Here is a 15098-nt window from a genome sequence, read left to right on the forward strand (position 1 = left end):
GGAACAGTATTGGGGCTGAGGGTGTGAACAGCGTCATGGAGCAGATTTCTTTTAATGAATTCAGTTCTGTTTCCCTCTTGACGTCCTTGCTGCTTCCAGGCACTGTGTCTTGTGTCAGGTCTTCATTTGGTGGGAGTGTTGGAGGTCTTTCAAGTTTCTTTGTCCCTTGTCCACTCCTCCCTCAAGTTCTTTGACCCGATGAGTGTCAGCACGCTATCATGCGTCCTGGGAGTGAGCCCCGCAGCCTCTTGCACGGGCCCCCCAGAACAGGCCGAAGTGCTGGGTCATCCGGCTTGAAGGTGGCCCTGGTAAGCACACAGGGCCGGGCTCAGGGGCCCTTGCTGCCCGGCTGGTGCTTCCTGACGGCGCTGCTGTGTGCTGCTCTCCCAGGTACCTCATCAACTTCCTCCTGGACGCCACCGTGGGCATGCTGCTCATCTACGTGGGGGTGCGCGCCGTCAGCGTCTTGGTGGAGTGGCAGCAGTGGGAGTCCCTGCGATTTGGCGAATATGGTAATGTAGCGCCGACATTGGATGGGGGTCTTGCGGGGGAGGGGCACTCTGCTCCTTGCCCCGGTCAGCTCTCCAGGCCAGTGGATTTGAAGGTTCAGGAGCTGGTTTCTGCCTCCTCTGTGTGGTGGTGGGGCTGGTTCTGGGGCCTGAACACCATGTCCCTGCTAGTGTCAGAGCCACTGATCTGAGGCGTGAAGGTGTGCACACCACTGCCACTTGATGGCAGGAGCCGAGAGACCTGAGACACAGGGAGGTCCGCTGGAGGGCACCGGCGGCGCCCCCTGCAGGCTGTAAGGCTACCCCGCTCTGCCAGGCTTCTCACCGAGCCCACACGACCTGCCCCCCTCGTTAGAGAAATGGGGACGGCTCTCAGTTTGGGAGGAGGTCGGTAGGGAGGTGGCCCTCTTCTGCTGCGTGTCTGTGCTTGTCCTGTCATCGGGCCGTCTCGCTACAGGGGCTCTCCATCCCCCACCCCAGGGCCAAGTCGCCTTACTGTCTCCTGACTGGAGGCTGGCTCCCCACCAGCATCGGGCACGTGCAGTCACCAGGAACCATCCTCACTCGCCTTAAAACAGGTGACCTGTGACTGCTGGCTCATCTTAGACCCCCTCCCCTCTCCTCAGACCTCCAGGACAAGGGCCTGGTTAGGAAGCTGCCCTCCCACTCTGCGAGCACAAACGAATTGGCCCTTCACTTTGTATGCCCAGGGAAGCAGCTGGCTGTGGCCTCCACAAGGCTTCGGGAAGAGCGCCTTCCTCAGGCCTTGCCACACCAGGGTTAAGGGGCAACAGCAGGTCTCCCCCCCTCCTTCACGCCTGGCCCCTGCTGTCTGGGAGCAGGAGCTCCTGGTCTCAGTGGGAACAGCACCAGCGGGGCCGCAGCTACCTAGGGACACACAGGACAAGAGGGAAGGAATTCTGGATCTCCACTCTCCTTTCCTGGTCACACCTTCCACAGAGTTCATGGCTCTGGGCCTCAGGGCTGCTCCCTCCTCGATGACTGAAGACTCACAAGGCACTAACGTGTAGAAGGGGAGCCGATCCGTGGAGCCGGCTCTGTGAGCGCCTGGGTAGTTCAAAAACCTTAAGCAATTGTTTGTCTCCGTTGAGGGGAGATGAACTCAGGGGAGGGCTTTTCTTAGCCCCGTTACTTGATGCCTGATGAGTCACGGACTTCAGATAGCATCCAGCACACGGTGTACGCTCCCGTGGCTTGAGGGAAGGCTTCTGAGAAGCCCCGAGTCATGACCCCTCCGCTTGGCGGACACACATAGGTACCCAGACGGGTTGAGTGACGCGCAGCTGGGGGCGGGCGTGGCTTCTGCCACTACCTCCGAGGGCAGTGAGATCGTCCTGGAAGGCAGCGCCCTCGGCTCGGCTGTAGTGACCGGCGCTGCGGGACAGCCCCCCACAGCCAGTCGCGTGCCACTCGGTGGCCCCCTTCCCACCCTCGTCTTCCCAGAGTCTTCAAACCAGGGCGTCTCCAGATGAGCATCCTGAGTCCTCCCTCCCCGGGCTGAGGGAGGACGGCGCACATCCTCTTTTACCGATTTCTGTTTCTATCTGTGTTCTTGTGTCCTGTCGCTGCTGTAACAAATTTCCACAAAATTGGTGGCTTCAAACGACAGGTTTCTTACCTTATAGCTGTGTAGTTCAGACGTCCCACATGGGTCTCACTGGCTACAGTCAAGGTGTCAGCAGGAGTGGTTCCTTCTGGAGCCTCTGGGGGGGCATCCATGTCCTTGCCGTCTCCCGCTCCTACAGGCTGATTGCCCTCCCTGCTTGTGGCCCCTCTCTCCCCTGAGGGGCCAGCAGCCAGTCAGGCTCCTCTCACATGGTATCATGCTGACCTTCTAGCACCTCCTCCAGTGCCCTTGTGAGTACACTGGGCCCACGTGGATACTGCAGGTTACTGTCCCTAGCTTAGAGGCGGCTGGTTGGCAGCCGTACTTCCCCTGGGCCACGTTACCTAACATATTCACAGGTTCCTGGGACTAGGATGTGGATGTCTCTGGGGCCATTATTCCACCTACCACACCTGTTAACTGGCCCATCTTCTTGAGGCAATATTTCCAGGTAGGCCCCAAAGCTCTCTTCTCAGCTAAGTGAAGGAGAGGGGCTTGTTTTCTAGGTGCTTCCTTTGTCCTTAGAGGAGAGGATAAACTTGCCAACAAGCACATGGGACTTGGGGAATAAGCCACACAGCCCTGAGGGGCGAGACAAGATCCAGGTGATAACTGTGCTTGCGGTTTGATGACCAGGCAGCTTTTCCCCCAGGGGAAGCCCTGAAAGCAGGTCTGTGTCCCATGGGCGCCAGTGGTCTGTGGGCTTCGCTGCCTGCCCCTGTCCTAACGCTCCCTTCCTGAAGCCTTGGGAGACAGACGTGTTCCGTCCATTTGTTCCCTATCCCTGTGATCTCTCCTGAGGAAGTTATTCAACAAACACAAAACACCCATCTGCCTGAGGTTGTCCAGTGTGGTAAGAAGCAGGACACGTCGAGAATGCCTGGCGCGTGTGTCCGTGAACAGTGAGACAGTGGGGAACGTCTGAGAGGCTCTCCAAGGAAACAAACCTGAAAAGCCGACCGGCACACACGCTCATTCCAGCTGGGGCTGTCGGTGGTCCAGATGCAGAGGAGGAAGGGAGGGTGGGAACGCGTTTACAGGGGACTTTTCTTCTTTTTTCATCATGTTTTTTAGCTGTCTTATTAAAGCATATAAATGAAAGAAGCTGCGGCCATGGCCAAGCTGTGGTGCTGACACTCAGCAGTGTGGGGGCAATTCAGCGTCCGGGGGTGGGGGAGGGGCGGAAAGCCTGTCCCCCTCTGTCGGTCACTGCCAAGCTTACAGGCAGACGGAGCGAGCACATGGAGCGAGCAAGTTTTCTTTTGACATGAAGTGTGGCCCCTTGGTCTGCTGACTTCAAACACGCCGGTCCACATTCGGAGATGTTTCCTACTAGTGCCTTCTGTCTATCTCCGATCTTTATGATTTTTAAGAAATATTTTGATCCGTTATTTCTGAGAACTTTTTTCAGTAAGGTCACGCAGTTGACTGAAGGGATTCCAGTGGTCCATTAAAAATCTAGCTGGAGAGATTGTGCTTCTGAAGGTGGTTTTTTGGCTCAGATGTGTCTAATCCCAGAAGTGAAAGTAGGACGAGCTCAGAAGCAGCCCTGATGGCTCTCTGCATGCTTTCTGCGCCCTGCTCCCGAGGTTTTCCAGAAGAGGAACGGCTGGTGGTGTGTCCTTACCGCTGCATGAAGGCCTTCGCTTGCGCTTGCACCGCGCCCCGTTGGCAGGCTCTGGCTCGGCTGGGCCTGCTCTGGCATCCGTGCCTGCGCGGCCATGGCCACGGAGACCTAGCGTCGCACGAGAACCCAGAAGCCTCGCTATGGGCCAGGTTCTCGCCTCACAGCCCAGATGGGGGGGCCTTTGGCTCCCCTGAAATGCTGCCCTCCACCCCCTCTTCTGGCCAGCGATGCTCAGGCAACTCCAGCAGAGCCTCCAGAGCCAGCCCCGGTGGCTTCCCCCCCCCCCCCCCCCCCCCAGCTCTTCCCTAGGTCTCCACTTGGCATGTGTACCTCCCCAGGGGCCCATCCCATGGGTTCTGCCTGTCCCCAAGGATACAGATCCGTCCCTGGGGCTAGTCCTCCAGCCTTCCTCTAGTCCTTTTTGAAACATTCTGGAGGCCCTCCAGGGCCTGCATGTGCCCCAGCGTGGACTGTTGCATTTCTCTATTTCTCAAGCACAGTGACTGATGGGGTCACAGATGGACCTTTGTCACGGCCCCAAGGCACAGCCCCTCCCTCCTGCCTCTCTGCCTGCTTTTCCTTCCCTGTTCCCAGCACAGCTGTTTTGGGCTACCCCGTAGAGAGATTCTTCCAGTACGAATTCCACTTTCAGGGCTGAGGGCAGCAGGAGCAGCTGGGGAGGGTGGCTCGGGGCAGCAGACCGGCAGAGAGGAGGTTTGCTGCCTTCATAGTCACACACGGTCAGGTAGCCCATGGATGGAAGAAAGGATGGATAGCGCCACAGTCACTGGAAAAATCAACAACGGATAATAATAGCAATCTTGCTTCACACAGCTCTGCCGGGGGACAGAAAGAGCCAGCTCTCTGAGCTCCAGCAGTGAGCACTTACTAACTTTAGTCTCCTTAATTATATCCTAGAATCTCTTGAAAGAAATGCCACTCTGGTATCTCCAAATTAGGAATTCTGTGATTTTGTCTAAAACACCCCCATGTGTCTGGTCAGGCTGAAGTGATTCTTGGTGCTTTGGGGGCTCATGAAGTGGCTTTAGAGCCAGGGTTCTGGTGGGGGCTCCCGGGAGCTGTGGGCATGGGTGGGACATGGGCTCAGATCCTGGCGTCTGGGCCCCGCGTGACTGCGAACCCACTGTCCCTGCAGGAGACCCTCTGCAGTGCGGAGCCTGGGTTGGGCAGTGTGCTCTTTACATCGTGATCATGATTTTTGAAAAGTCTGTCGTCTTCATCGTCCTCCTCATACTTCAATGGAAAAAGGTTTGCCTCTTGTCCCTTCTTTAGGAGCTCCTTGGGATGCCAAGCAAGACGGGACTTGTCCCCTACCACCCACATGCCCCAACCTTATTGGAAAACCAAATGTGTTCTTTGTTTTCCCTTTTTTTTTTTCCCACCTCCACGAATGCGGTCTGGATTCTGTGTGCTGTGGCAGCCTTTCGGGAGCAGTTAGTTGTTTTTTCACTTAGCATCCGTCTATTTGAATCGTGCAAATGTCTGCCCTGCATTAAGCTTTGAGACGCGTAAAGCCAGTGGAGATGAGTCTGCCCTCGGGCTGCTTCCTGGCTGACACGGTCTTTAGGCCTCCCGCCTGTAACTGTCAGGAGGGTGTTCGCTCCATTTGCATCCTCACCCACCTCTCTTGGCCAGTGGTTTAATCAAGGCTTTGGGTGCCATAAGAGGTACCTGGTCCCGCTGGCCACACGCTGTTCCCAGGGGTCCCTCGGCCCTGCCCTCTGGCCCCAGTGCTGTGTAGATAAGCCTCTACTGCCCAGTTCCCCCACGTGGCCACATGAAACCAGCCAAAGAGCCTTCGAATAGCTCAGAACTTGGCCTTCCTTTGGTGGTGGTTGTTTTTTTTTTTTTTTTTTTAAGATTTTTATTGATTTATTTGAGAGAGAACACGAGCACAAGAGGGGGGAGGGGCAGAGGGAGAGGGACAAGCAGACTCCTTGCTGAGCAGGGAGCCGGAGGAGGGGGCTTGATCCCAGAACCCTGAGATCATGACCTGAGCCAAAGGCAGACACTTAACCATCTAAGCCACCCAGGCACCCCTCTTTTGGTTTTATTTGTGTCGGAGTTTTATTTTTCAAGAAAATAAACCAAGGCTTTTCAGAGCTGTTGTCCTTCAGGAGGTGGCTGGGGTGCAGGATTTCTGTTAGGAAGTGGCCTGGCGTCTCATTGCTAGTGTCTGTAATGAGCATCCACCGACCTCATTCCCTCCAGCTCCCCGAAGCCCCACCACCCCCACCCTCCGTGCCTCCTGGTGTGTGGGCCCTACTCTGCTCGGTGGTTGTAAGCCCACTATGTTTCCCAAGTCCACAGCACTGGGAAAGCTGCTAAAGCCCTAACTGCTCCAAGTGCTCTCCGAGGGGTCTGTCCCTTATTAGCAGTCACACCTAGGGACAGACCGTGCAGCCCTGGGCGTGAGGCACTGTTCCCATCAGGGTTCTGAGGGAGTGTCATCTAAGCTAAGCCACCCTTCTCAGGGCCCCATGGGTGATGTGTGCTGTTACCCCCCCTTTCCCCAGGCGCCTTCTCTGTGGTCTCTCCCTACCTCACAGAGTCTGCTTCTCTTTACAGGTGGCCCTATTGAATCCCATTGAAAACCCAGACCTGAAACTGGCCATCGTCATGCTGATCGTCCCCTTCTTTGTCAATGTCAGTGCCATGTTGCATTTTACCCCCATGTGCTCTCTGCCTTCCAGTGTCCTGTTCACAGTTCTGAGTCTGACAGACAAAGCCCTTACAGCCTCCAGGCCCCTCACCACCCCAGACCTGGAAATGGCAGCATTGCTTCCTCAGCAGTCAGATCCCTGATCCAGGCTCCCTGTGCAAGAGGGAGGGTCCTGGGAACTTTGTCTTGCCCTCCCTGCCAGGGGACCTCCTGCCCAGGAGGCCCTCCACTTGCACAATGAGCAACTTCTAGATCGGGATATTAGAAATTCACCCCTGTCTTATCCCTGACCCCACAGCTCCAAGAGAAACTCATGAGCACACTGGCTAGAAGTTAGGAAATAGAAGGAACAATAAAGTTGCCTGGGGCTGACAGTCGTGGCAGAGTGGGCGGGCCAGCCTCTCAGCCCAGAAACCTTGCCAGCAGCTAGTCCCCATCAGTTACCAGCACTCAGGGTGAAGAGGGCCAGGATTTTCTTGCTGGCTGTCTGATAAGAAAGCAGAAGCAAAGGACATGGAGGGTGGGAATCTCTTTGTACGCTTGTGAGAGAGCTGGGGGACTGGAGGAGGCTTTTCTTCCCCTTGTTCTGGACGCTGTAATCTGGAGCGGGTGGGAAGGATGGCAATGGGCTCTGCTGTGCTTTGACAGATGGCTTATCCCAGAGTAACATGCACGTTTCCTCCCCACAGGCTTTGATGTTTTGGGTAGTGGACAATTTCCTCATGAGAAAGGGGAGGACGAAAGCTAAACTAGAAGAAAGGGGAGCCAACCAGGACTCGAGGAACGGGAGCAAGGTCCGCTACCGAAGGGCTGCATCCCACGAGGAGTCAGAGTCTGAGGTAGGGCCGAGCCCTCATGCCGCGCCCCGTCCCAAGGAGGTCCCTGGCCTCTGTTTGCATCTGGTCTTCCCAGCACTGGCCGGGGGGGAGGAAGAAGAGGCTGGCAGCCTCCATCCAGCAAGGACCCATTCCTGCGGCCCCTGGCCTTCCCACGGCAGGGAGGTGGAGCACCCGATGGGGTGGCAGGAGCTCGCCTCCGACAGTCCGGACCTCCGCCAGTGGAGGAAGACAGGGAAGGGAGGGGCTGCCTTGTTCCAGGGAAGCTGGCAAGGACTGTCCTGGGCCTGATCGCAGACCTTTAAGCATTAAGGTGTTGCATTCCCTGCTCACCACTGCAGAGCAGCAGAGGTGTTGGCCAAGCCCACTAGAAACTTCTAAAACATAGGGGTAGCCAGACCTTCTGGGAAACCTCCCCTCCCCTCACTGTCAGGTTTCCTAGGTTTAAAGGTTTGGACTTCGGGGCGACTGGTGGTCACAGATAGGAGCATAGAGGCAAAGTGATGCTTCTGGGCAGCCTGCACCCCTCCATGCTACAGGGTGAGGGCTGCCCCCTGAGAGGCCTCGTCAGCTTTCTCAGTGTGCCCAGCTCTGCAGTGAGGGTAAGGCTGTGGAAGTGTCTTCCCCAAGAGACCTTCAGGCTGCATGAGGTGAAGGTGAGCGTCTGAAGAGCTCCTTCTAAGACGGTGTGATCCTTCTGACACTGAGGCGTTCCCAAAGCCCTGTGAGCACCCTGGGACGGTCTGTTTAACTCCTGGGGGCATCCTGGAGGGAGTTTTGGAAGCTGGCTAGAAGAGTAGGGCAGAGGGTAAGCCCGTATTTTCTCCAGGTGTCCCTAGGGTCTGGCATGGGGCCTGTCCTGTCGTAAGAGCCTGACGAACGTTAGATGAATGACAAGCAGCACCACAGGCAGAAGCAACCACTCAGGAGCAGTCGTGGTCACGCGGGGTGGCCTCTGGGTCACACGAAACCCCTTGTGGCCAGAGCAGCGTGTGTCCCATAGGGTAGGATGGAATGACCTGGAATGAGGTGCAGGCGAAGGTCTCAGCCAGACGGGCAAGGTGCTTGGTGATGGGGGCATGTCTGGACGGGCAGTAGGGAGCCAGAGAGAAGGTCTACTCAGGGAACCCCCCAAGGGAAGTGGTCCAGGGAGAGGCGACGCAGCTGTCCTGCCCCGGGAAGAATGAGCTCAGGGTGCACCGTCCCTGTGCTTCCCCGGTGCCGAGAGGCCTGAGGAGCCAGCAGGCAGCATGGCAGGTGGGCAGGAAGGGACTGTTTGCCTGGATGCCCTTGCTCCACGGCAGGGTCATTCCAGACGCTCAGGAGCGTGCAGGGCTCGTCTGCACAAGCTGCAGAGTGGGTTCAGTGCACTGAGCGCGGTCTACCTCGTGTGTGCTCCACAGAGGTTCTCTTTTCCTTTTGAGGGGACTTTTCAGTTTGCTTCTGCTGTCTGTAGGGCACCTTCCAGGACCTGGGACGGCCTGTGTCCAGATTGGGCTTCTTTGCCAGGATGACCTTAGGGTGGGGGTCCTTGGCGAGTTTGCTCTGACTGGGGTTCCGTCCCAGCTGGAGGTTGGCTGCAGAAGCGAGGGGCGGCCTTGTCCGCTCGGCGCTGGCTTCGGGAGCCCGTGAATACACCGGGAGTAAGTGACGTCTGCGCTGGTCTCGGGGCCTTCTAGACGGGTTAGCACCCCGGTGCCAGGGTGCAGGGAGGGCAGAGGAAGAAGGCCCAGCCGGTGGTGACTCAGGCCATGCCTCTCCACCGCCCCAGATCCTGATCTCCGCCGACGACGAGATGGAGGAGTCTGACGTGGAGGAGGACCTGCGCCGACTGACCCCCCTGAAGCCTGCGAAGAAAAAGAAGCACCGCTTCGGGCTGCCTGTCTGACGCGCTCCTGTGCTGGGGTCAGGTGTGGGGGCCCCGCCAGGTCAGCAGGCGGTCGCTCCGCAGTGCCCTTCCTTCCCTCCTCTCTGCCCCTCCTCTTCTACCTCCAGTCCTCTCGCTGTCTCCGCCCGCTCCCAGACTGCTGTCACTTGCCAGAGGGAGGCCGGGCCAGCGCCGAGGGGCTCCAGGCAGCCGGAGGTCCCCACTCAGTTGCACTACAAACACTGACCAAATATGCAAGCAAGGCATTTTGTGTGTCTGTCATTGTCCCAAACGATGTTGCGAGGGACCCCGAAGCCCCGTCCTGTGTCTGGCTGGGTGGCCTTGAGGAGGAAAACTGACGCGCACACAGACTGGGTAGAGCCTTTCCCCAAGGCTCTGGGAGTGTGAGGACGTAACACGTTTTGGGCTAAAAGTCACTCATTGACCAAGTTGGAACTGCAATGCTTTCTTACTCCAAATGGCTTTGTAACTACTGATTTCTAAAGCCGGTTTTATGAGCTGTCACAGTGTTAATGTTTTTTGAGTATGTGTTTATTTCCTATGGGACTAATGAGCAAAACATAGATTTTTAAGTCTTCCGTATGCTGTTGACTTTTATATTTTTAAGTTATATTTTCATACTATTGTATTTAAAAACTCTTTTTAATCCCCAAAGAAATGGGTTTGTCTGCCTTTCGTGGGATGTGAACTGGCGGGAAGAAGAAGTTGGGAGTTTTTGTATTCAGGATATTTTTAGGTAATCTGCGATGAGATGAGGTGAATGGTCCCGGCAGGAAGGGAGAGGAGCCCTTGTCTGAAAGGGACGAACCCAGTGGCTCTGTAAAGGCCGGGCCTGAGCGGGGAGGCAGCTGGTCTGAAGGCCAGTCTGAGGCCGGGGGCACATGGGTCCAGCCACTTGGCTTTCTGCTGCCAGTTTAGAGGTCTTAGTTAAACGTGGCCAAGAGCAGAGCCTAGAGGTCTGTGTCTAGAGCAGCTGAGACCATAGAAGCCAGCCCTGTGTTCCCTGCCTCCAGTGCAAGGTGGAGCCTTTGGAACCAGCTGCTGGACCAGCCCCAGGAATTCCTCTCGGGCCGCCATCTGTTTGTTGTCTTGGTGTTGTCCCCCTGTTTTGCACAACAGTCTGTGGAGCGCCTGCCCAACCCGACCATCCTGTTTTTCACGGCCTCAAAGCAGCAGGGCAGCCGGAGACGGGGCGGGTCGAGGTGCGAGAGCTGGCTGTCTGCATGCACGGGCAGGGGAGGTGCTTCGAAGCCCGGGTCCCCTCCCCGGGGAGTGGCCCTCACTCCTCAGTAGGGCCCCAGGCCCCTGTAGCTTTGGGAGTCTGCTGACCACAGTGGAGTGGGTTGGCCTGAGCACTCGCCCTGCTGTGGGAGCAGCACAGTGGGGCAGCCCGTGTTTTGTCGTGTTTGGGGAGCAAAGTGGTGGCTAGTGAGGGGTGGTTTTTCCTTGTATCCTGAATTTCAATAAGGGCTGTAGTCTCTGAGCCACGGTCATAGAGCCAGCTGACCAGGGGATGGGTGTCTAATCGCAGAGAGCCTTGTGGTGTGTGGGCCTGGAGAGCGTGGCCTCGCAGGCTTGGCCTTCCCTTCCCTTCCCTTCCCTTCCTGTGTGTGTGTGTGTGTGCGTGCGCGTGCATGTACACACACACACACACACACACAGAGTTTGTATTCCCTGGAGTGTTTCCTGCAGTCACTGGGGGTTTTTCTGTGGTGCATTGTCCCAAGAGACCAGATGCAGAGGGCCATGGTCAGAACCTTCTCCTGAGCTGTCCTCCCTCTCTGGGATGAGTCTCCTTACCACCTGCCCCGAGGTGCCTTACAAGGTACAGCTCTTTACCCGGCCCTATGGCAAGTGTCACAGTGCTTGAGAAACCATGGGACACCAACTGGATATTGTGTGCTATCCATCTGATCTGTGCAGATGTGGACCTTGGCCAGGGCACCCATGATGGAAGCTTGTAAGTCAGGGTCATGAACAAGTTTCTTGTACCTAATGGGAATAACCTGATGAGGTAGAACTCTCATGTCTGAATGGAAGGAATCATTGTTAGCCTTATTTCTGTTTGCTGTCAGTGGGGTGTTGACAGTGGCAAGGGGGGGATGTTGGTGAGATCTCAGGCGGCAGTGGCTTCTTGGTCTGCTCAGAAGACCTTCGAGGTAAAGGCCTGTGGCCCATCAGTTAACCCTCAGGCACGCTGGTGGCCTCCTGCCTCAAGCTTTAACTCATGCCCCTTCCTGGCAACAGAGAGTCCTAGGCGACTGTTGACTGTCATGCCTTTAAAGGGAAAACCTGTAAAGGCTCAAATCCTAGGCAATCTAGTCCTGTAGCCTGCAGCCCAGAGTCCCCATCGGAAGGCGCCCAGGAGCCCACTGTGCCGTCCAGAAAACAACTCACTGGCCTTTCTGCAGCCAAGCCAACATAGAAGGTTCTGGGGACTTCTCATTGGCCAAAGCAGCCACCTTATAGGGTGCAGGGCTGGCTTTTAGAAGTTGCACACACTTCCGACCAGGAGTGGAGAGCTCTCTGTTTTACCCTGTGAAACACTGGCAGCTCTGAAGGGCTTTGCTCTCGGTGAGGGACTTCCAGTCCCAACGGCCGTCAGCACCTTGAGCTCCTGGCCCAGTGGGTGGGTGGGTCTCATTTGATCTCTCTTTTCATGATGTTTATTAGAACTCAGAACTGTCTGAGCAAACCATGGCCTATTTCCACTGCCCTTCCGGTGGGGGTGTTTCATCAGTGGTGGTAAGATTCACAGAAACACATTTTTGAAATGAAAGGGAAGACGATGTACTTACATTGTAAAATGGTTTACAATAAAGTTTCACATCTTAATACAGTTTTTTTTTTTTAAAAAAAGAAACCATCACATGTGGTTGTTGGTTGTGTGTTCTTTAGAGCTGAAACAGCTTAGTGGGATCAAGAAAATTTCCCCAGCGAGTTAGAGGGTTCTCCCCAGGGGCACCTGGGTGGTTCAGTCAGTTAAGCGGCTGCCTTCGCTCAGGTCGTGATTCCAGGGTCCTATGATCGAGCCTCGTGTCAGACTCCCTGCTCAGCGAGGAGCCTGCTTCTCCCTCTACTCGTGCTCTCGCTCTCCCTATCTCAAATAAATAAAATAATCTTTATAAAAAGAAAAAAGAAGACAACGACAACAACTCTCCCCAGGAAACCAAGTGTGAATGAACCTGCATCACCTGGTGAAGACCCAGGAGCCAGAATCTGCCAAAGGAAAAAACTAAGCATACTCTTGCCTTTTCCACTTCCCTGCCTACTCCAGGAAAAGGTACTCCACCTCCCCCTGAGGAGCAAGTGGTGCTGGGGGGAGGAGGTGTGAGCAGTGAACAGCCCCCATCCTTGTCCCTGAGGCCACGGGGCTGGAAGGCAGGTGCCTCCCGGGCAGGGCCAGCTGTGGGGACAGTGCCGAAGCGCCCCTCCCAGCCGGGCTTGCCCTCCGTGCCCCGTGGGTGGCCCTGGCCGTTGGAAGGCATTCCTCATGTCAGCGCTTGCTTCAGATGGAGCCTGGCAGCCCTCACATCGGCCTGCTGGGGCTTGGGGTGGGATTGGAGGTATGACAGCAGTAGAGTGGCATTCGGGATAAGCAAATGGCAGTGCCTGGTGGGGTTCCGTCTGCTTGGAGCCTCCAAAGATAAAAATAATCTCCATCACAGACTGACAAGGAGCTCAGGGTGGCTGACGCCCCCGGCCCCATCCACTCCACACTCACCCCAAGTGGAGAGTCCTGCCATGCGCTGCGAGGGTCTCCCCTGAGCCCCACAGCTCAGTGCCTGGAACGGGCTTGGATGTCACCCACCCTCTTCAGCAGCCTAAATGCCCTCGAGCGGGTCACCGTTGGGTGACCTCATCCAGTCAGAGGCTCTGTGCGCTTCCCTGCCTGCACTCACCAGTGCCCTTACCAGAAAACGGGGTTCTTCCTGGTCCTTCCTGGGCACTTTTACTCCCTGCCTCTTTGTCCCTTTGCTGAACTTGCCCCGGGAGCCAGACAGAAGACAGGGGCAACAGCCAAGAGCCGGAGTGGCTCCCCGGGCTTCCCTCGGCCACAGCTGCTCCCCTGTGAACCGTGGGGGGCCGCGCCATGAGCACATGCTCCCGAGTGTCAGACACGGAAAGCTTCTGCCCTGCTGGGCAGGGATGGAAAGTCTCTTGCCTCTGGAATCCAGGGAGCGGGGGGAAGAGAAGGAAAAACAAGCTCGGAAGGGCTCCGCCTGGTGCGGAACCCCCGCCCCGCCCCGGGGACTGCGTGGGGATGGACCGTCCGGGGGGGGGGGGGGGGTGGCGCTCAGGCTGCACACAGGCGTCCACACTCCCATTGCTCGCCGCCAGGCCCGGCCCCCCCTGCCGGCCTAGAGCAGCTGTTGCCAAGGGCACAGGGCCTCCCCCGCCACCGGCTTTCTCCAGGCCACAGCCCCCCAGGCAGCAGTGTTCAGCCAGACCCTCTCATCTCTAAGAATAAACTCTGAAGCCAGAGGCCGTGTGGACCTGCATCATCGGGACACCCGTCGAGGAGGGGAGTGGCTTGCCAGGACAGGCAAGGGGACTATATAAGCCCCAGAGGGCTGGCGCGGCTCTGATCTCTTCCACCGGTTTCCACATCTGTCAGAGGAGCAGGGGACCCACCATGTCCCAGGTAGGAGGGCCCGGCGCCGGCTGTGTAGGGGCAGGGGCGGGGATGGGAACCTGGACACTGTCCTCTGACGGTCGTGTCTTGAGCTGAACTCCAGGTGTAAACAGGAGTCTCTGCAGCCCCTGAACGGCCACGGCCCAGGGAGGACATCCCCCAGCCCCAGCTTGCCGACAAACCCCTATTTATCTTGGGTTCGGTGGTATTCCCTGGTTTGCCCGGAGGGTAGAGACGACATGTAGGATACTTCGAGTCTCTGTGTATGCTTTTGTGTGCAAGGAAGCTGACTATATGACTCGTTTGTAGCCGTGTGTGTGTGACTGTGTGTGAGTGTGTGTGTACATACTCATGAGGCTGGATCTGTAGGTACACAGTTCTGCCTGGGCATCTCCCCAGCAGGACAGATCTCTGTGCAGGGGGTGCAGCCTGTTGCCCCAGGAGCCCAGCCCAGACTTGGAGACCAGGGATTCCCTGCACCTGTCCCCAGGGCTTAGGGAGGAGTGAGGCCTCAGACTCGTGGGCGCCTGGGGCTGCCAGGATAAGCATGGAGCCTGAATATCCCTAATACTGGAGGGACAGACAGAAGAGCAGGCCAAGTGGAGGGCTCTCCGTGCTGCCTGCTCCATGGGGGGGTGCTCACTTCAGACTGACTTCATGGGGATCTGATTCTACTACCCTATTCCCCCCCCCAAAACACACAAGGTAAATGCGGGCAGTTGGGGAGAGAGAGAGGCAGGCTCTAAGGGACCCCTTGCCACCCAGTGAGCAGGTCGTGGAATTCACCCCTTGAAATCCACCTCAAAACCAGTCCCTTTCCCCTTTGCCCTTTGTGCCCAGGCCTGAGTCTGGCCAGGCAGGCAGTATGAGGCCACAGTCCCCGAGCTCCCAGTCTGTGGGAGAAGGACAGAGAGACTTGGGGGTGGGGAGTGGAGTACAACTGGGAAGCCTTCCTGGAAGAGGAGTGGCACCTTCAATTGGCTTGAGCTCAGTGACCAGTGAAGAGGGATCTCAGGGCCAAGGCACAGAGGTGGGAAGGGGCTTTCAGCCTCAAGGCCTGGGGTTGTAAGATGAGGCTCTGGGCTCTCCAAGGCTGGTGCTCAGGAGGCGCCCATCAAGAAGAAGTGCCCCCCGGTGAAGGAGGAAGATCTGAAGGGGGCCCGTGGGAACCTAGCCAAGAACCAGGAGATCAAGTCCAAGACCTACCAGGTCATGCGGGAGTGTGGTGAGTATCCTCCCGGGCAGTGGGGGTGGAGGGCATGGATGGCTGTCAGCGGGGGGGGGGGGGGGGG

The 15098-nt window shown here is 57.1% G+C and overlaps 2 protein-coding genes across 2 annotated transcripts in view; both read left to right on the forward strand.

Moving 5' to 3' along the window:
• Positions 1-12112, forward strand: part of LOC110584780 (store-operated calcium entry regulator STIMATE) — a 51238-nt gene extending 39126 nt beyond the window's left edge. The window contains exons 4-8 of the mRNA XM_021694932.2: positions 391-512; positions 4920-5032; positions 6353-6430; positions 7136-7285; positions 9054-12112. Coding sequence (XP_021550607.1) covers positions 391-512; positions 4920-5032; positions 6353-6430; positions 7136-7285; positions 9054-9170 — 580 coding nt within the window. The 3' untranslated portion in view covers positions 9171-12112. The remainder of the gene's footprint in view (positions 1-390; positions 513-4919; positions 5033-6352; positions 6431-7135; positions 7286-9053) is intronic.
• The window catches only part of MUSTN1 (musculoskeletal, embryonic nuclear protein 1), a 4362-nt gene continuing 381 nt past the window's right edge, over positions 11118-15098 (forward strand). The window contains exons 1-2 of the mRNA XM_044912801.1: positions 11118-11130; positions 14882-15031. Of these exons, the coding sequence (XP_044768736.1) occupies positions 11118-11130; positions 14882-15031 (163 nt within the window). The remainder of the gene's footprint in view (positions 11131-14881; positions 15032-15098) is intronic.

This window comes from Neomonachus schauinslandi, chromosome 1, assembly GCF_002201575.2.
Source record: "Neomonachus schauinslandi chromosome 1, ASM220157v2, whole genome shotgun sequence".
In the NCBI taxonomy this organism is placed as follows: Eukaryota; Metazoa; Chordata; class Mammalia; order Carnivora; family Phocidae; genus Neomonachus; species Neomonachus schauinslandi.